Here is a 22691-nt window from a genome sequence, read left to right as displayed (position 1 = left end):
AACTACATAGTTTCAAAGAAATCAAAATAATAAACAATGCGTACATATGCCTTCATATATTTTTTATTCATCAAATTGAAGAGTAACCTATTAACTATTATTACTACGCGAGAGCTCACAGACTCTTCCGTGTTTCCATTTTAGGAATTAGACCAGCACAAATAACACAAAATGTAAAACAGCATATTGTGAGTTTTTTTCCAGCAGAATGAGAAACACACTTAAGACTCAAAACAAGGAAGGCATGCCTAAACGAAGGCATGCCATCAAAGTGAAGAGTTTTGTTTTGTACCCCTTGACTTATTCCACATTTTGTTGTTTTACAGCCTGAATTCAAAATGTATTAAATGAGTGAAAACATGTTTTTAGAAATTCTCAAATATATTGGAAATGAAATACAGAATTATCTAATTTACATACTGTCGTATTCACACCCCTGAGTCAATACTTTGTAGAAGCACATTTGGCAGTGATTACAGCTGAGTCTTTCTGGGTAAATCTTGAAGAGTTTTCCACACCTGGATTGTGCAACATTTTACCATTATTCTTTTCAAAATTCTCCAAGCTCTGTCAAATTGGTTGTTGATCATTGCTACACAACCATTTTCAGGTCTTGCCATATATTTTCAAGCAGATTTAAGTCAAAACTGTAACTCGGCCACTCAGGAACATTCACTGTCTTCTTGGTAAACAACTCCAGTGTAGATTTGGCCTTGTATTTTAGGTTATTGTCCTACTGAAAGGTGAATTCATCTCCAAGTGTCTGGTGGAAAGCAGACTGAACAATGTTTTCCTTTAGGATTTGGCCTTTGCTTAGCTCCATTCTGTTTATTTTTTATCCTGAAAAACTCCCCAGTCCTTACCAATTACAAGCATACCCATAACATGATGCAAGTACTCAGTAATGTGTTGTATTGTACTTTCCCCAAACATAACACCTTGTATTCAGTACAAAAAGTGAATTTCTTTGCCACATTTGTTTTGCAGTTTTACATTAGTGCCTTGCTGCAAAGGATGCATGTTTTGGAATATATTTATTCTGTACATGCTTCCTTCTTTTCACGCTGTCAATTATACTGAACAAAAATATAAACGCAACATGCATCAATTTCAAAGATTTTACTGAGTTATTGTTCATTAAAGGAAATTTAAATAAATTCATTAGGTCCTAATCTATCGATTTCACATGACTGGGCAAGGACGCAGGTGGGCCTGAGGCGGCATAGGTTCACCACTTGGGAGCCAGGCCCACCCACTGGGGAGCCAGGGCCAGGCAATCAGAATGCGTTTTTCCCCACAAAAGGGCTTTATTACAGACAGAAATACTACTCAGCACCTCCTCAGATGATCCCACAGGTTGTGAGGTCAATTTCTCAAAAACATGGTTGGACGCGGCTTATGGTAGAGAAATTAACATTCAACTCTCTGGAAACCAATCTGCTGGACATTCCTGCAGTCAGCATGCCAATTGCACGCTCCCTCAAAACTTATCTGTGACATTGTGTTGTGACAAAACTGCACATTTTTGAGTGGCCTTTTATTGTCCCCAGCACTAGATGCACCTGTGTAATGATCATGCTGTTAAATCAGCTTCTTTATATGCCACACATGTCAGGTGGCTGGATAATCTTAGCAAAGGAGAAATTCTCTCTAATATTTGATAGAAATAAGCTTTTTGTGTGTATGGAAAAGATCTGGGATCTTTTATTCGGGCTCATGAAACCAGCACTTTACATGTTGTGTTTATATTATTGTTCAGTATAGGTTAGTATTGTGGAGTAACTAATATGTTGTTGATCCATCCTCCGTTTTCTCCTATCACAGTCATTAAACTCTAACTGTTTTAATGTCACCATTGACCTCATGGTGAAATCACTGAGCAGTTTCCTTCCTCTCAATATTCATATATGTATACAGTGCATTCAGAAAGTATTCAGACCCATTCCCTTTTCCAAATTTTGTTACGTTACAGCCTTATTCTTATATTTTTTTTGTATTGTATTTTACCCCAATTTCATCATATCCAACTCCACAACGAGGTCAGGAGAGGCGAAGGTCGAATCACACGGCCTCCGAAACATAACCCGCCAAACTGCGCTCCTTAACACCCGCCCGCTTAACCCAGAAGCCAGCCGCACCAATGTGTTGGAGGAAACACCGCTCAACTGACGACCGAAGTCAGCCTGCAGGTGCCCGGCCCGCCACAAGGAGTCACTAGACCACGATGAGCCAAGTAAAGCCTTCCCGGCCATACCCTCCCCTAACCCGGACAACATTGGGCCAATTGTGCGCCGCCCTATGGGATTCCTGGTCACGACTGGTTGTGACACAGCCTGGATTCGAACCCGGGTCTGTAGTGACGCTTCAAGCACTGCGATGCAGTGCCTTAGACCGCTGCGCAACTAGGGAGGCCCTATACAGCCTTATTCTACACACAATACCAATAATGACAAAGCGAAAACAGGTTATTCGAAATTTTAGCAGAAATGCCTTATTTACATACGTATTCAGACCCTTTGCTATGAGACTCGAAATTGAGCTCAGGTGCATCCTGTTTCCATTGATCCATTCTTGAAAATGTTTCTACAACTTGATTGGATTCTACCTGTGGTAAATTCAATTGATTGGACATGATTTGGAAAGGCACACACCTGTCTATATAAGGTCCCACTGTTGACAGCGCATGTCAGAGAAAAAAACCAAGCCATGAGGTTGAAGGAATTGTCCATAGAGCTCTGAGACAGGATTGTGTCGAGGCACAGATCTGGGGAAGGGTACCAAAACATTTCTGCAGCATTGAAGGTCCCCAAGAATACAGTGGATTCCATCATTCTTAAAAGGAAGAAGTTTAGAACCACCAAGACTCCTCCTAGCGCTGGCCGCCTGACCAAACTGAGCAATCGCGGGAGAAGGGCCTTGGTCAGGGAGGTGAGCAAGAATCCGATGGTCACTCTGACAGAGGTCTAGAGTTCCTCTGTTGAAATGGGAGAAATTTCCAGAAGGACAACCATCTCTGCAGCACTCCACCAATAAGGCCTTTATGGTAGAGTGGCCAGACGAAAACCACTCCTCAGTAAAAGGCACATGACAGCCTGCTTTGCGTTTGCCAAAAGGCACCTAAAGCACTCTTAGACCATGAGAAACAAGATTCTCTGGCTTGATGAAACCAAGATTGAACTCTTTGGCCTGAATGCCAAGCGTTAAGTCCGGAGGAAACCTGGCACTATCTTTACGGTGAAGCATGGTGGTGGCAGCATCATGCTGTGGGGATGCTTTCAGCGGCAGGGATTGGGAGACTAGTCAGGTCTCTGAATGTCCTTGGGTGGCCCAGCCAGAGCCCGGACTTGAACCTGATTGAACATCTCTGTAGAGACCTGAAAATATGCTCCCCAGCCAACATGACAGAGCTTGAGAGGATCTGCAGAGATGGGAGAAGCTCCCCTAATACAGGTGTGCCAAGCTTGTTGTGTCATACCCAAGAAGACTCGAGGCTGTAATTGCTGCCAAAGGTGCTTCAACAAAGTACAGAGGAAAGGGTCTGAATACTTATGTAAATGTAACATTTAAGTTTTTCAATTTGCAATCATTTCTAAAAAACATTTTTCGCTTCGTCATTATGGGGTATTGTTTGTAGACGGATGAAAAAATATATATCCTCATCAATTTTATAATAAGGCTGTAACATAACAAAATGTGGAAAAAGTAAATGTCTCTGAATACTTTCCGAATGCACTGTATATGAAGTGTGTAAATAACATTTCTGATGTCTCTTGGTGTCTTTCATATATATAACACTTATTTAATTAATTTCATGTAATATCTTATGTTGTTATTTTCTATTGATGTTGGGTACTTTGCCATGTATTTGTACTCTTTATGTGGACCCCAGGAAGAGTAGTTGCTGCATGTGAAGTAGCTAATGTGGATCCTAATAAACTAAACTAAATTCCGGCAACTGAGTTAGGAAGGACGCTCGTATCTTTATAGTGACTGGGTGTATTGATACACCATTCAAAGTGTAACTAATAACTTTACCATGCTCAAAGGGATATTCAAATTCTGCTTTATTCTTTATTTTTACCCATCTACCAATAGGTGCCCTTCTTTGTGAGGCATTGGAAAACGTCCCTGGTCTTTGTGGTTGAATCTGTGGTTGAAACTCAAAGCTCGACCGAGGGACATTACAGATAATTGTATGTGTGGGGTACAGCGATGAGATAGTCATTCAAGTTCATTCAACTTCTTCTGTGACTTAAGCAAATGTCTATAACTGAACCGATTTTGGCTTGACTTAACAAAGGGGTTGAATACTTATTGACTCAAGACATTTCAGCTTTTTATTTTTAATTAATACAATTTTGATAAACATAATTCCACTTTGACGTTATGGGGTATTGTGTGTAGGCCAGTGACCAAAAAATCCATTTTAATTCAGGCTGTAACACAATATGTGGAAAAAGGTCAAGGGGTGTAATTACTTTCTCAAGGCACTGTATATCAACATCCTTCTTGTCAATTCAAAAATCCCATGTTGCTGCTGTCAATTGTGAGCAGCACATTTAACACTGCATTCAGTCTGAACCCCAGAATATGCAGCAGGAGGACATCATTACACAGGTGAAAAGAAGGTGGCAAAAACAGTACACCACAACACTTTTAAATGTGTTACTCAGTCTAGAAGTGATCAAAAGTGAAGGAAGCAGCATAGGGAAAAAAAGTGTAGGTTCCAAAGTGTCCAAAGTTGAGGGACCACCGGACAAAGCATTTAGGGTGGAATAAGGAGTAGCTAGAGGGATGGTTGGCCATGGATTAAACATAACATGGGGTGCTGGTGTGCTTCTGCACCCCTTTTAGGTTATTGTCTCAAATATCCGTTCCATGTCCAGTCATACTCGGGGTCTCAGCGTGTGCTCCTACATTCATTCCCTATCAGTTGCAGCATTAAAATCGTGGTCATCGTGTGTCTGTGAATCACAACTTTAAAGACGATGAGTGATCACAGCATTTCCATAAATTGAGTCATACACAATCAAATTTAAGCAATGACAACAGTATTTTGTTGACAACATGGTGGTTTCCACTGTGTGTGAATGATGGAATAGTCTTACCCCAGCTGTAGGTCCATTTGAGTGTGTTTGGTCACTTAGGCCTGCACATCAAACAGTACTGGGACCATTGGAGACTTGGGATGCTTGCTTTCAAAGTGCTGCTTGAATGTTGTTGGGTTTGCGTCTGTAAAGATCAATTACAAAATGGAGGAAGTTCATCTGTGGCTTATATTGAATTCAAAGTTGACACAAATGATAAGCTAAGCAATACGATGCAACAACCTACTACACATATGAAAGACTGTATCACACAGGCCAGTACAATAGCCTACACATTCAGTACCAACCAATACTACTCACCCGACAGACAGGGCAGGTGTGGACCAGCGCTGCCTTGGCAGCAGTCTTCTGGTCTGCAGCTGCTTCCTTCTAAGCAGCCGCCGCCTTGGCATCAGTCAACAAATTAAACTTCAACTAAAGAGTGAAGCATGCGTTATATATCAATATCATCTAAATGAATCCCCCCAACCAATTATACCCATAGTACAGAATAATGCCTTACAATCATAGCCTATCGCCGTGTTTCGTTATGTTGATTATTTACGTTAGGTGTTAGAGCTGGGCTGAGCCCTTCACACACTCCTGCTCTTCAGGACTTCCTGCAATGACTGAAACAGACCAAAGCAGGAGTATTGTTGAAGGTTGAAACAGCATACCTAGTTGAGAGGTGATAAGACTCAGGCACACCCATTGCTTCTGGAGTAGAGAAGGTAGAAATAAGGTTTGCAATTTGGCATCAATAACATGGCAGTAATTCTACCTGGGAAAACAAATGTGTGAATACCAATTCAATTAAAACCCACCAAAGCAAGTAGATCAATGTCTTCCTTCAGTAAAGTAAGTACACTGTTGACTGAAGAGATACTAAATCAGGCCATTTCTGAAACCTCTCAAAAAGCCAGACCAAAATAAGGCAGCTAGCTAGGTTAGCTACAAGTCAAGTACTGGAGAAGRCTACTTGAAGTAGGCTACCCACCCCTCAGCCACAGACACAAACAAACAGTATCAAGAATGCTAACTAACCATGAGCTAGCTAGCTAGATAACAGGTATTGTGTAAATGTTAAACTTTCCCAATACAGTTCACATAATTGTCAATTTAAACACATTTAGCCAATTTATTATTTACTAAATTTAGCTACCATTAGATAGTTAATCAAGAGACTCATAACTGTCTCGATTCGGCAGTCTCGTCCAGATAATCATGGCCTTGGCGAGTGACGTGAAGCTTGAGACAGGCATTTCTAGTTCTGTATGATGGCCAAATTAGCAGCTAATTAACATTTCATTTTTTTGGCGTGAATATATGGATAAAAGTCACCTTGTCCATGAGAGATTTACACGGTTATCAAAATGTTACGGCAGGGTAAGCCTACATGAAACACAGCCCTTATTTGAAGTGTTTCTAAAGTCCTGTATGGGAAAAGTTTATGGTGGAATAATTATTGGAACCATTTCAATTTAAGGGCTTTATTGGCATGGGAAACACATGTGAACATAGCCAAAGCAAGTGAAGTACAGTTGAAGTCGGAAGTTTACATACACCTTAGCCAAATACATTTAAACTCAGTTTTTCACAATTTCTGACATTTAATCAGAGTAAAAATTCCCTGTCTTAGGTCAGTTAGATCACCACTTTATTTTAAGAATGTAAAATGTCAGAAAAATAGTAGAGAGAATGATTTATTTCAGCTTTTATTTCTTTCATTACATTCCCAGTGGGTCAGACGTTTACATACAATCAATTAGTATTTGGTAGCATTGCATTAAATTGCTAACTTGGTCAAACGTTTCAGGTAGCCTTCCACAAGCTTCCACAATAAGTTGGGTGAATTTTGGCACATTTCTCCTGACAGAGCTGTGTAACTGAGTCAGGTTTGTAGGCCTCCTTGCTCGCACACAACTTTTTCAGTTCTGCCACAAATGTTCTATAGGATTAGAGTCAGGCTTTGTGATGGCCACTCCAATACCATGACTTTGTTGTCCTTAAGACATTTTGCCACAACTTTGGAAGTATGCTTGGGTCATGTCCATTTGGAAGACCTATTTGCGACAAGCTTTAACTTCCCGACTGATGTCTTGAGATGTTGCTTCAATATATCCACATAATTTTCCTCCCTCATGATGCCATCTATTTTGTGAAGTGCACCAAACCCTCCTGCAGCAAAGCACCCCCACACATGATGCTGCTACCCCCGTGCTTCACAGTTGGATGGTGTTCTTCGGCTTGCAAGCAACCCCCTTTTCCCTCCAAACATAATGATGGTCATTATGGCCAAACAGTTCTATTTTTGTTTCATCAGGCAGAGAACAATTATCCTAAATGTACCCATGTGTCCCATGCGCATTGCAAACCGTAGTCTGGCTTTTTTTATGGAGGTTGGAGCAGTGGCTTCTTCCTTCTGTGCCGCCTTTCAGGTTAGTCGATATAGGACTCGTTTTACTGTGGATATAGATAGTTTTGTACCTGTTTCCTCCAGCAACTTCCAAGATCCTTGCTGTTATTCTGGGATTGATTCGCACTTTTCCCACCAAGTACATTCATCTCTAGGAGAACGAACGTCTCCTTCCTGAGTGGTATGACAGCTGCGAGGTCCATGTGTTTATGCTTGCATACATTGTTTTGTACAGATGAACGTGGTACCTTCAGGCGTTTGGGAATTGCTCCCAAGGATGAACCAGACTTGTGGAGGTCTACAATTTGGTTTTGCCGATTCTTTTGGTTTCCCATGATGTCAAGCAAAGAGGCACTGAGTTTGAAGTAGCCTTGAAAATACATCCACAGGTACACCTCCAATTGACTCAAATGATGTCAGATTAGCCTATCAGAAGCTTCTAAAAGCCATGACATCATTTTCTGGAATTTTCCAAGCTGTTTAAAGGCACCCAGTCAACTTAGTGTATGTAAACTTCTGACCCACTGGAATTGTGATACAGTGAATTATAAGTGAAATAATCTATCTGTAAACAATTGTTGGAAAAATTACTTGTGTCATGCACAAAGTAGATGTCCTAACTGACTTGCCAAAACTATAGTTTGTTAACAATACATTTGTGGAGTGGTTGAAAAACGGGTTTTAATGACTCCAACCTAAGTGTATGTAAACTTCCGACTTCAACTGTAGATAATAAACAAAAGGGAAATAAACAATAAAAATGAACAGTAAACTTTACACTCACAGAAGTTCCAAAAGAATAAAGACATTTCAAATGTCATATTATGTCTTTATACAGTGTTGTAACGATGTGCAAATAATTAAAGTTCAAAAGGGAAAATAAAGAAACATAAATATGGGTTGTATTTACAATGGTGTTTGTTTATCACTGGTTGCCTTTTTCTTGTGGGAACAGGTCACAAATCTTCCTGCTGTGATGTCACACTGTGGTATTTCACATGGTAGATATGGGAGTTTATCAAAATTGGGTTTATTTTCAAATTATTTGTGGACTTGTGTAATCTGAGGGAAATATGTGTCTCTAATTTGGTCATAGATTTGGCAGGAGGTTAGGAAGTGCTGCTCAGTTTCCACCTCATTTTGTGGGCAGTGTGCACATAGCCTGTCTTCTTTTGAGAGTCAGGTCTGCCTACAGCTTTCCTTAAGTTTGAGTCAGTCACAGTGGTCAGGTATTTTGCTCAGTTTTTTTGTTAATTCTTTCCAATGTGTCATGTCAAAAATTATATTTTTGGTTGGGTCTAATTGTGTTGCTGTCCTGGGGATCTGTGGGGTCTGTTTGTGTTTGTGAACAGAGCTCCAGGACCAGCTTGCTTAGGGGACTCTTCTCCAGGTTCATCTCCCTGTAGGTGATGGCTTTGTTATGGAAGGTTTGGGAATCGCTTCCTTTCAGTTGGATAGACTAGAATAGATGTATTGAAGAACAGTGAATGTTGTTCAATACACCCTGAACATCCTGAATCTTTGGATATTTGTAATACCCTTTGAAAGTAACCGCCCCTTCAGTTTTACTTTCGGATCATGTCTCCTAAACGTTTGAACAATTATATCATAACAGTTGTAACAACTTGGTTATTTAAAAGGTGCAATCTGCAATTGACACAATAACAAAGCGGGAATCCCGCTTCGGTTTTGGTAAAGCTCTGAGCGATGGGTCTGGAGAAATGTAACCACTCTCAAATTCATAGACAGAGCCATGGATGCATGGACAGACCATCCAATATATTTAAATACTAGTTTTAAGCATGTTATGAGGCTAAACAGTATTTGGTTACATTTAAAATGTCTACAAACATTAGAGTAAAACAAGCTTATATTTTAGGTTCTAAGCTCATAAGGCATATTTTTATGAATTTATTTTTATTTTCATAGCATACTGGTAGTCCCATAGTCATTGATGCATTTGGTGCACCGGAAATATAAAACTCCTCTCAATGACCTCTCCTGCCACCTAGGGCCCAATACCAAAACAGCTCCAATCAGCGGCTTAGGTACAGTTCATACTTATCCAATCGTTTCAGCTCCCTGGGCAGACCATTGAGATCTACACTATAAATACATATGAGGAGTAATATAAGGGTTTGCAAACTTGGTTCAGCTGGGGGGAGGGAGATTTACAACATTCCCACAGGTCCTTGCTTGTCAAACGGGGAGGGGGGAGATGGTATGGAATCAAAAAGGGGTTAGGGGAAGTAGTGGCTAAGACTGAGCTAGTCTGGTAGTGACCTCCATCTAAGCTACTGTACAGACACCGGTCCACGAGAGAGCGGGAAGTGAAGTGGTAGCCAAGGCCTGCTATATTTAGCCACCTCCCACGCTGGCCAAACCACATACCAATGACAACAGACACTGACACCCACCCAGTCACTCACCCATCCCAGCCAGCCACCGATCCCCATCCCCTCCCCCTCTTTCCCACCCACACCCGCAACATCTTCAGAGCTGGGGAGCGCAAGGACCCGTCTAGGCCGCACTACCCAGTCTGACCTCCTCGCCCCACGCCTTCCTAGCTTCCGTAAGGATACAGACATATCTTGAGACCCCCCTAAAGGGACCTACACACAGGTAAGGTGTCATAACCACGGGGCCACTTCTTAGGTGTTGTGCCTATATGTTTTGCTGTGTGATTGTACAGGGTGACATTGATGTTTCAAGTCAAGCTTGTTGGGGACACTCAATAGACCATTGCGACAGAGCTGCCCTCCGCACTACTGTCAATCTAACAAGTTCTTTGCATCCCAATGTCTTGCTAATATGTAAGGTCCATCTGATCCCCCTAAGATTTAATAGAGCTTGGCATTATGTGAATGACCAACCTGGACTCAGGGGTAGACGTAACATAGTATATGTAAATCTGTCTCCCACCATTTAGAATATGTTYCATATGTATTCATTTGTGGATGTCCATCATCCATTTCATATGATATGTTACGAATTACAATTGGTATGATATGTTACTAATTTGCAATGCGTATGATATTTTTCGAATTAGTTGTGGCTAACGTTAGTTAGGTGGTCAACTCTAACATTAGCTAGGTGGCTAACTTAGGGTTAAGGCTAGGAGTTAGGTTAAAGGGTTAGCTAACCTGCTAAGTACTGTAGTTGCAAAGTAGCTAAAAAGTAGTAAGTAGTTGTAAAGTTGCTAATTAAAGTTGTCCGTAATGAGATTTGAAAACTCAACCTTTGGGTTGCTAGACATTGAGTCTATGAGACCAGGCTGGAATMACTTACTCTATGTTTATTAATTTYATTATGCATGACAATGTGGAGCAATTTCACATTYTTTCTTAATTCTCCATACATCTTTTGTTGGTGCTATTCCCTTAACATTTTTACATTTACAACAGAGTATGAATGAACATTGAGAAGTTCTTTGGAGGTGGATTTACTTCTTGGAGRTGACACTAAAGCTATGAATGAACATGTGAGCATGCTTTAATCAACTGGTCAGATAGCTATGATTGGCTCTAAGGCCAAATTAGTGGACAAGATCAGTTTTGAGTTGTTTTACTTWACTTATGAGTACCTATTCATAAAATACTGTACATACAAGTATATATATTCATTCAGATTTGAACGAAAACAAGATGGTGCATACAGTGTTTCCCAACTCTGGTCCTCGAGTACCCCCAACAGCACAWATTTCTGTTGTAGCCCCGGACAYAAAATMACTGATTCAACTTGTCAAGGGGTTGATAATTAGCTGACAAGTAGAATCAGGTTTGCTTGTCTGGGGCCACAACAAAAARATGTACTGTTTGGGGTWCTCGAGGACCAGAATTGGGAAATTGCAAGCTTGACTTGGGCAAAATGTGTATTTTACTGTGGACTGTTGCTTGCCCCATCTTCTCAACTGTCACATCTGTTTGTTGTGTCCTGTCCTGTACCCCTGTCCATTTTCGACCAACATGGGTAATTCCAATTATATCGATTCTTGTTCTACCGTGGTTCGCTCCTGCCATGTCTGATGAGTATGTGCTCAGCGTTTAATGGCCCAAGGTTATTTAAAGGGATGCCAAGGTTATTTAAAGTGATGCCAAGGTTATTTAAAGGGATGTGCTAACTTTGCCCTTTTAGCGCCTCCAATAAATGCAACTGGCTCCGGCGCGTGTTTGTGTGTTGCAGGGGGAGTGTAATGTTAGCGATCAATAGCATGCTGCACAGTGTTGCCTCCTTTGGGGTGATGTTAAGCTAGCTGTCATTGAACAAGGTGTGCCGTAACATGCTGTCCCTTGTGATATTGTGTTTCCCCAGCGGCAGCAATGTCACAGTTCTCTACCATGACAACCAATGAGAGGAAGCTGCAAGCAGCAGCCATCTGTAGGGAGATACAGGGTCCTGAAGGTACTCTCTCACTCTCTGAATAAATGTAACTGCAGTCATAGTGTACACACTGCACAGACATAAATACACTCAAGTGAGTGCCTGTGAACAAACACAAACGCGTATGTACACACACACACCAAAGGAGGCTGGTGGGAGGCGCTATAGGAGGAAAGGCTCATTGTAATGGCTGGAATAGAATGAATAGAACGGTATCAATCATATGGAAACCACATGTTTGTTGCCATTCCATTAATTCCATAGCTCCCACCACCAGCCTCCTCTGACACGCACACTGAACACTCTCGCTTTGTAGCGGTGTATCATCTAGTTCGCCACCATCTAAGGCCCTGTATATAAATAAGAATTTTATTTGCTCAAAGTAACTAATCTCTTTGTCGTTGTCCTTTGAACAAGCTATTTCTGGGCGTGGACAACTGCATGGCTTGTCGCGGTAGGGAGGGAGGGATGGGGGGGCCTGAGGGTCACTGACAGCTGAAGCATATTCTGGCAGGCTAGATTGCTTTGGCTGATTTGATAGGCCTATGACACCTCCATGATCAGCATGCATTAGGTATTAATCGCAAACCAGGGGGCCAACATGAGAGGCTGGCTGACACGAGAAAATGATTCATCATTACTCATATTGACAGTATACACTATATCAAAGTATATCAAWCATTAGGAACACCTCAATTTGTCGGGTTATAGAGACTACAAGGTGTTCGAAAGTGTTCCACTGGGATGRTGGCCCATGTTGACTCCAATACTTCCCACAGTTGTGTCAAGTTGGCTGGATGTCCTWTGGGTGGTGGACCATAGTTGATACACACAGCAAACTGTTGAGTGTTAAAAACCCAGCAGCGTTGCAGTTCTTGACACAYCCCGGTGTGCCTGGTACCTACTGTACTACCATATCCCGTTCAAAAGCACTTCAATCTTTTGTCTTGCCCATTCACCCTCTGAATGGCACACATACACAGTCCATGTCTCAATTGTCTCAAWACTTAAAAATCCTTCTTTAACCTGTCTCCTCCCCTTCATCTACACTGATAGAAGTGGATTTAACAAGGGTCATCAATAAGGGATCATAGCTTGCTCAATGTAATGTTTTGTATACTCAGTGTATACTAAGTCAGTGAGATGGGTATTGGGAATGTGTAAAATGTGTTTTACATTGAAAGGTAATCAGTAGAATGTAATTAGCAAAATGTGCATATTGTCAGTATAATGAGAAACTATTTTGACAGAATTTGCATAATAGGGTCATTTAAAAGTAATGGAGTATGGGACATTAGCTCAGCCAAACACAGATAAACCGACAACTACACATAATAAGGGCATATACAGGTGAGGTACAGTATGACACAATACACACACACCAGAACCCCCCCCCCCCCGCGCTAGCTCTGGTCTCTCTCCCCCTCCCCCCCCCCCCCCACACACAGCCACCACACACTTTCATTCAGGAGCTGTTGTGCCTCCTCTCCAGATGCAGAGATGGACCTGGGAAGAAGAGAGTCCTATGGTTTTATGCTGTGAGCGTGTCTCTTCGGGGCTCCCTCCTCCTAGGCCATGTGATGCTGGAGGAGCTGTCTCTGGCCTCCAACAGGGGCTCCCTCCTCTTCGAAAAGCGCAAGAGGCGCTCRGAGAAATACACCTTCGAGAACATCCAGAATGTAACCAACACACAAATCAATGTAAGCAACACAAACCACTTGCATGTGCACCCTTGAATGTGAACACTAACTACTAACTACAAGGACAATCAAAACACTGGAACAAAGTTGCTGTTTCAACAAGAACATTTAAGGGGAACTGAGCGATGAGGGTGATGACTGTTACCAGTTGTTTTGGTACTTTATGTGATTGTGATGAGAGACGCAAATAAGGCTCAGAGTTTCCATTAAACGGTTCAATCAGACCATTATCAATAAGCATTTTCTACATTATCAGTAACTTATCAGCTGTTGAACTGAGACTGTTCTGCACGGCTAGTACATCTAGTGATTTATTCTCCCCAATCCTATAGCAGCCTATGGTCCTAAAAAAAAGAAATTGAGGAACACAATATCTAATTTCCTAATAAAATGCATAGGCACTTGAAATGCATTGCAGACTGCAGCCCTACTGCTGCTCAAGACTTGGACCCGTTCCAGAAACAACKCCTTGACCCTACCTCCTAGGCACTTGTATAGAGTACAGTAGATCTATAGTAGCTCTGCCCTTTGATAGGCTAGGTGGATTTGCTATCGTATATTGCTACATGAAGATTTATAATGAGGTCATAGAGGATAGGGGGCAGGACATAGGGGTCGTTTCTGGACAAGGCCTTGGACTTGCATAATAGGTGTGATATTCTTACAACGGGCATACGTCAAAGTCCTGTTTACATGCTTTGTGTTTGGATGGGCAGTGTACGAAGTCATCATCTTCGCAGCAATATAGGCTACATAGGCCCTATAGTCTACTTTAGGCCCTAGTAAGCTGCTAGACTACTTAGGCCACATAGGGACATTTCCCATATAGCTTTTAAAACAGAAAGTCCAAATGCCAAGGGTCTYATAATCTGTTACTTTGCATTTAGTAATTGTTATATCTAGCTTAGCTGGAGAAGAACGCACATCTGCACGGTTTCACATTGTACATCACTCTGACGTTTTATGACATGTGCCACTCATTCTGACAACCCATTCATARGTAAAGCAGCACACTGTTGTAAACCATAACGTACAGTACGACGTACCATACACAACAGTAATGTCATGCAGTACACTTCCTCTGATAGTTGCTTGAGCCTTTGGAATGTACACACACAGTCATACCTGTTAAACTCTGAGTGTTGTTTTGGGCCCGGTACCGGGCCTCCGGAGCTTAAGAAAGTGACATATKATTTGAAAGCTAAAGCACTTGTCTTTTTGAAAATTGAGCTCAAATCTTACTGCTMGTGATGTCATAAGAATGCCCCCATGAGCTATGGTCATATTCATAGAGTATGCAYTTTAGGTCAAGTCACCAAAAGTGCAAAAATGTTGTATGTGTGGAAAGGGTAGACCCTGGTAGTCATCGTAATGCAATGCATTTATTTTTTGATCCACATTTAATATGACATTGCCTCAAATGCATCTGTTGATCCATCTCATTTGTTTCCAATGAGAAATATGAATGGGAAAATAAGTTTGAGGGTTTCCTCGCCTGTCTGTCTGTTATTTACAACAACAAAAAAMAATAACTCAAAAGTCCCGATCACTAGGGTGATCGGATGTCAGGCTTGAGGTGAGGTATTACCCAAACCAGATCAAACCAGATGCATCTGGTTTCAACTGTTTAAAAAAATATGGCTGTGTTCCTATGGGAATTTGCAAATGTGTAGAGCGCCACCATCAGGTAAAATATATGACAATGTTTTTCTGAATGGTAATTGGTGACATATTTTACTTCAAATCTAGACTTTAAATTCTCTTATTCTCCAACATGGGGACAATTTGGAACCAAAACCCCCCCCAAAATATTTATTTTATTTAGCTTTTCATTGCCTGCTGTTTCTCTGGCTCTGTAATAGTCACATTGTTGCTGTACACCTGTAATAGAATGCCARGGTTATTAAGTTTCTATCAGTACTAAGCATGTGTTTGTAGGACATTTTAATTTTTAAAATAGTTTTTAAATGTATCTAATGAAAGTCGCWAAGAAAATGCCACCAGAGGGCGTCATAGTATGACAGGTTGTTTGGAATATATTTACAATATATTTGAATATGATGAAATTCTTTTAAAAAGAATATCTCCCCCAGTTTGTTTACCATTGGGGGCAAAGGGGAACTGCTATTTCAAGTTGTCGACATTTCCTGAGGAAGTCCTGGCGTAAATCATTCCAAATATCACTGGGAAGATGAAAGTTACCCACTGTGGACCACAYCACAGGATATTCAAGCATGAGAAAACAATACTCTTTATATTACTGGCTCTGCATAAGACACTCACTGACCTCTCAATGTCTCTCCCCCTCTCCTCTTTCTGTCCCTCTCGCTCTCCCTCACTCTTTCTRTCCATCTCTTTGACCCCATGCTCTAAACTGTATTTCTCCCTCTCCTTCCCTCCCTCTCCCCTTAGAATGGTGTAACTCTTCAAACGGAGAGTCAGGAAACCAAAGAAAACAGCTTAAGTGTGGAGCAGCAGTTGTCTAAAACGCCCCAGAACATGTCTGACCTGAGCACAGCCCCTAACCCAGACAACATCGCACCAGGTGGGTGCTGCAACTGTGAAATAACCTCTGCTCGAAACTCATGACCCCATGACCCTTATGACTCAGTAGCCTGGAGGTCAGTGGAGTCATTAGCATGATTTATAACCGGGTGAGCCAGTGACGTTGGAGTCAGCCTTGATCAGTTGAAAATGTGTGTTGTATCACCTGAATCGCACACAGAATAAAAAGCCTTGGTCCAAATTWAAAGTAGCGCAGCCTGGCCTGGCCTGATAGCAAGCCTAATTTAGACTGAGACTTATATCCAGTCAAGGAACTAACCCTAGCCCCTTACTGCCTAGACAGGATTTTACTTGTATTAAGTAATARAGTCATAGCTCAACCTTGCRCTCTGATAGGCTAGGTAGGAKTTTGTTACTAGGAGCGCGTTCTCCATTATTCACTCATGGTGCTGTATATGTATGGTCCAGCTGGATATAACAAACAATGAAATGCTTTGCTAAGGCTTCATAGGGGAAAGCATTTTATCCTTGTGTGGAATCTTCTGGCTCAYGGCCATGAGCCATCTTTCTTCTTCTCCTCCTCCTTGTTCTCCCTCTCCCTCTTTTTCTCTTTCAATGGATCCCCCCTAACTTTCTGTATCTATCCATCATTCTCCCTCTCTCTTTCCCCCCTTCCCCTCCCTCTCTTTTTACTGGAGACCATGGGCATAGTTTGARAACAGTCCAGATTCCCCACAGGAAATGTATAGAGTATTTCCTGTGTCCACTGCTRGCTGTCCCSTGATACCATCAGGGAGAGACTGGCTCTCAGATCATGCTCYCACTCCCGATCCAGCACCGTCAACATAATATGGACACCAGTTTAGCCGATGAGCACATGGAGACAGTACGTGTTGCTATTTRGGGAACTTACGACTACGCCACCACCTTGAGGGAGAGTCGGAGGAAAAGTCAGTGGATACAGCATGGAAAATTTTGGWTGGACCTTGTGTGCAATTGACCAATAAAGTAAAACAAATAAAAAATGATTTGCTAAAATGGGAAATCATAACAGTCACAAACCACAGTTGGGTCACCTGCTACTGTTTTTTATCAGCAATCTACCCACAATACCCCATAATGTTGAAGCAAAAACAGTTTTTTAGAAAATGTTTAAAATCTATAAACAAATAAAACAAATATCTTATTTACATAAGTATTCAGATCTTTTGCTCTGAGACTTTAAATTTAGCTCAGGTGCTTCCTGTTTCCATTGATCATCCTTGAGATGTTTCTACAACTTGATTGGAGTCCGCCTGTGGTAAATTCCATTGATTGGACATGATTTGGAAAGGCACACACCTGTCTATATAAGGTCCCACAGTTGACAGCGCATGTCAGAGCAAAAACCAATCCATGAGGTCGAAGGAATTGTCCGTAAAGCTCCGAGACAGGATTGTGTCGAGGCACAGATCTGGGGAAGGGTACCATAAAAACATGTGCATCATTGAAGGTCCCCAATAACACAGTGGCCCACATCATTCTTAAATGGAAGAAGTTTGGAACTACCAAGACTCTCCAAAGAGCTGGCCGCCCAGACAAACTGAGCAATCGGGGGAGAAGGCCTTGGTCAGGGAAGTGACCAAGAACCGGATGGTCACTCTGACAGAGCTCCAGAGTTCTTCTGTGGAGATGCGAGAACCTTCTAGAACAGGGGTGGGCAACTCCAGTCCTCGGGGGCCTGATTGGTGTCACACCCTAGAAAACACAGCTGATTAATCAAATTGCATTCTAAACTGAAGATCAAGATGAGGTGATTATTGGAGTCAGGGGTGTTAGCTGGGGCTGGGGAAAAACTGTGACACCAATCAGGCCCTCGAGGACTGGAATTGCCCACCCCTGTTCTAGAAGGACAACCATCTCTGCAGCACTCCACCAATTAGGCTTTTATGGTAGAGTGGCCAGACAGAAGCCACTCCTCAGTCAAAAGCATGACAGCCCACTTGCATTTTTCCAAAGGGCACCTAAAGAACTCTTTGGCATGAATGCCAAGCGTCGCGTCTAGAGGAAACCTTGGAACCATGCCTATGGTGAAGCATGGTGGTGGAAGCATCATGCTGTGGGGATGTTTTTCAGCGGCAGGGACTGGGAGACTTGTCAGGATCGAGGCAAAGATGAACGGAGCAAAGTACAGAGAGATCCTTGATGAAAACCTGCTCCAGAGTGCTCAGGACCTCAGACTGGGGAAAAGGTTKACTTTCCAACGTGGACAACAACCCTAAGCACACAATRAAGACAACGCAGGAGTGGCATCGGGACAAGTCTCCGAATGTCCTTAAGTTGCCTAGCCAGAGCCCGGACTTGAACCTGATCGAACATCTCGGGAGAGACCTGGAAATCGCTGTGCAGCAACGCTCCCCATCCAACCTGAGAGAGCTTGAGAGGATCTGCAGAGAAGAATGGGTGAAGCTCCCCAATACAGGTGTGCCAAGCTTGTAACGTCATACCCAAGAAGACGCAATGCTGTAATCACTGCCAAAGGTGCTTCAACAAAGTACTGAGTAAAGGGTTTGAATACTTATGTAAATGTTATATTTCWGTTTTTTATTTTTATTTTTATAAATTAGCAAAAAAAATATATTGAATACATTTTAAAATAAGGCTGTAACGTAACAAAATGTGGAAAAAGTCAAGGGGTCTGAATAATTTCCGAAGGCACTGTAACAATATGCCAGTGGAATGGAGGACAGTAGCAGGTGACCCAACTGTGGTTTGTGACTGTTATGATTTCCCWTTTTTTTTWACGTTATTGGTCAATTGCACACAAGGTCCATCCAAAATGTTCCATGCGTATTTACTGACTTTTCCTCCGACTCTCTATCAAGGTGGTGGCGTAGTCGTAAGTTCCCGAAATAGCAACACYTACTGTCTCCATGTGCTCATCGGCTAAACTGGTGTCCATATTATGTTGACYGTGCTGGATCGGGAGTGCGAGCATGATCTGAGAGCCAGTCTCTCCCTGATGGTATCASGGGACAGCGAGCAGTGGACACAGGAAATACTCTATACATTTCCTGTGGGGAATCTGGACTGTTATCAAACTATGCCCATGGTCGCCAGTAAAAAGAGAGGGAGGGTAAGGGGGGAAAGAGAGAGGGAGAATGAGGGATAGATACAGAAAGTTAGGGGGGTTCCATTGAAAGAGAAAAAGAGGGAGAGGGAGAACAAGGAGGAGGAGAAGAAGAAAGATGGCTCATGCCCTTGAGCCAGAAGATTCCACACAAGGATAAAATGCTTTCCCCTATGAAACCTTAGCTTAGCATTTCATTGTTTGTTATATCCAGCTGGACCATACATATACAGCACCATGAGTGAATAAAGGAGAAAGCGTTCCTAGTAACAAAGTCCTACCTAGCCTATCAGAGGGCAAGGTTGAGCTATGACTATATTAGTTAATACAAGTAAAATCCTGTCTAGGCAGTAAGGGGCTAGGGTTAGTTTCTTGACTGGATATAAGTCTTAGCATATAAGATCAGAACTGTTTTCTTAAGATCAGAAGTGTTTTCTTTCTCATCTGGTTGTCTAATCACCAGTCTGCAACACCCCTTCCTCTCTCTTTCCAATGAATGGAAACTCTCCCAGCTCTTACTGACACCTCTTACTGACACCTAATGCCCCCTCTCTTTCCATTTACTTTAACCAGCATCCTCACCCACTGAGCACCGACCGACACTGGCCGTCCATGGATGTTGAAAAGTAGTTGAAATTTGGTGTCCAAAGACGGACCGGACCAAATTTTAACCTATCATAGAGTTTGGATAGCACAGTACAGTGAGTGGAGCTCAATTGTACTACACGGTACTTCACTGTGTTCTGCTGTGTTGTACTACACGGTACTTCACTGTGTTCTGCTGTGTTGCGCTGTGATGTCAAAACTTGTGAAACATGAGGACCATGACATTCATATCCATAATTATGCATGTCTGTGCAGTACKGATCAGGGACCCATGATGTAATTCCGTTACCGGGTGTAAATCCACTTCACTTCCTGTAGTTCAATAACCAAAACTGTAGTTCACTTACTGTAGTTCAAAGTCAAGGTGCCATGTCATAACGGACACCCCATTCTTTTTGCAGATATTTTTTATACCTTAATTCGGAGCAGATACTTAAGTTTTTTTTTGGTTGCATAAAAACATGAGGGAGATTTTACCGTAATTCCATTACCAAAGTTTGCATCTGTACAGTTCTTCCACTACATTCGTTTTTGTACATTTTTCAGTGGACATTTTTAAAGTAGTCCTTGTGCATGGAGTTGTATGGTTTGTTAAACTTTTAAATCAATGGTTTCTGTTTGGCATATATTTTAAAGTAAAAAAATAAATAAATTACCTTAGTCAAAGCGTAATTCTGTTACTAACCAAGCTTTGGGGCAACCATGTCACTTATACACAAATCATCCTCTTATCTCCCCCAACCCCCAGTGTTTCCTGAAGTGCGGCAGTCACAGTACATTTCCCACAACACATTGGAGCAACTAAATGCGCAACCATGCACGTGAGCACTCTATGTGGCCGGTGTAAATCTCTTGTGGTGTGCGTTTTGTGAAAAACAGCAGAACTCCCCTGAGGGGCCAATGTTTGGTCTTTCCCATTTCCTTCTCGAGCAACCATCAATTCAGGAAGAGGGACTGTTTGTTATAAGAGGGTTGGACGTGACAGCGCAACACCCCACGTTATGTAACACCTGCTTGCAAGCTGCCCCTGGCGAAGAACACTCGTTTTGAAGGATAGTTCTTTGGATAGGCCTTCCCTGTCACCCTTACACCACACAGTAAGAAGTCCTTCTTGTTGGTTCACTGTGAAACTTGACCATATTTTCCCCTGGAGGCAACACAGGGAGGACCCATGCGGTGCTTCATGGGGTTTATATTGAGCTTTGTGTTAGGAAAAATCAGGTTGGTAGTATAATATATATGGCCTGATGGATGCCTCAAAGGTCATTGTGAATCATTTCTAATAGTCTATTACATCATTTTGCTGTTATGCAGTTTCTCACTAATTCTCTCTCTCCGTCTTTCTCTCCCTCCCCACCTCTTTTTCACTCACTCTACTTCTTGAACCACAAGCTGTACCAAATAAAGGTTATGTGGAATCCCAGGGCCCTTTCACCAGATTCTCTCTCCCTCTCTTTCGCCCAGGTTATGGTGGCCCTCTGAAAGAAATGGAACCAGAGAAGTTCAACAGAACATGCCTCCCGAAGTCCTACCACTCCCCCTGGGACCAGGCCATCTACCACCACGACCCCTCCCTGGCCGATAGCCTCGTCACCTGCCTGCAAGAGCCCGAGGCCAAGCCAGAAGGACCAGGGTACAAGAGCTTCAACAGGTATAGCTGATGATGGACCCGGACCACACCTTGGTTGAAATAGTACTTGCGCAGCGTGTAACACTCCTGACTTCGGAAAACATATGTCAACATGTGATTTTGTAATGAGCATAACATACTCAATGTCTTCTATGTCGAAATGTACTAAAATGTCAACTTGATTTTACACATTTGTAGTAGATGAAGGGAGTCCACTGACATGCTTTCTTTTATCTGGGTCACAACATAGTCAACAGACATACCATGCATTATCATTTCAACAGAACATGTCCTCCAGACAGTGGCTCATACCTTTGATGGGATGAGCAAATCTGTCACTTCCCTCTGCATTGTTAGTGGTGCAAGGTTAAAATTAACATTGTCAATCCTCTATCTATCTCCAGGGTGGCTACTCCGTTCAGAGGCTTCGGAGGCAAGTCCACCAGACCGGCCCCAATGTTCAAGGCCCCCGAGGTAGAACACAACCCCATGCCGGAGCTGTACCCCGAGCTCCAAGCGGAGCCGGCAGTGCAGAGGCCCACATTCAACAGGGTGGCCTGTGGCTGGGCGGGGACCAGCGCCCCACTTATCCTTCCCACAGTGCCGCTGGTTCCCATGCTTATCCCGGAGTCCGATGACCTTTGAAACTCTGGCTGTTGCTGTGTCTCCCGAGACGCTTCCTGGTTTGCTACCCACAAGTCCTTTTTGGTGGGTTAGGGTCAGAATAGGGTCAGAGTGAGGGAAGGAGATATTTTGGTTTTCCGCTTAGGGCAAGTTAGCTACTTCTTTGTGGCGAAAACACACGTTTCTCTGATTAACTGTTTGGCCCATGCCCAAGGTATTCTGCCCATCTTCAAACTGCACTTAAAATAAGTCAACCACACTTGCCAGAGTTACTAAATACAGTATAGGAGCTGTACATACATTGATGTGTATGAGTGAAATTGTATTTGCCTGATGACATTTGATTATTGGTATTAGTTGTTTTTTGAGGTAAATAAAATTATGTAAAGCATAATGCTGTTATTTCAGTTTTCCTTTAATGATTTTATGCTTGCATTGCTGCTTTTCCTGCTGAATTTGTCCCTTTCCTTGTGATTGAGTGACACAAATTGCTTTAACATATTCACAGAGAAACGCTTGAATAAGTGTCTGCACTTGATCTACAGTGAAGGATCCATTGCCGCATGACATTGCACCTGTGTTCTCTTCTATGTAGTCTTCCATCACCACTCACATCCTATGTCAGTCTAAGTTA

At 42.3% G+C, this 22691-nt stretch overlaps 1 protein-coding gene across 1 annotated transcript; it reads left to right on the top strand.

Moving 5' to 3' along the window:
* The first annotated feature begins 9888 nt into the window (after positions 1 to 9888).
* LOC111960430 (myozenin-2) lies at positions 9889 to 22169 on the top strand. The gene is made up of 7 exons (XM_023982422.2): positions 9889 to 10125; positions 11815 to 11904; positions 13376 to 13411; positions 13456 to 13583; positions 15996 to 16128; positions 21268 to 21454; positions 21838 to 22169. Exons 2-7 carry the CDS (start codon positions 11823 to 11825, stop codon positions 22076 to 22078), a joined length of 807 nt encoding a protein of 268 aa, XP_023838190.1. The 5' UTR covers positions 9889 to 10125; positions 11815 to 11822; the 3' UTR covers positions 22079 to 22169.
* Positions 22170 to 22691: the final 522 nt, after the last annotated feature.

This window comes from Salvelinus sp. IW2-2015, linkage group LG37, assembly GCF_002910315.2.
Source record: "Salvelinus sp. IW2-2015 linkage group LG37, ASM291031v2, whole genome shotgun sequence".
In the NCBI taxonomy this organism is placed as follows: Eukaryota; Metazoa; Chordata; class Actinopteri; order Salmoniformes; family Salmonidae; genus Salvelinus; species Salvelinus sp. IW2-2015.
The sequence above is the reverse complement of the archived record's forward strand: the minus strand, read 5'-3'. Positions and strand labels throughout refer to the sequence as shown.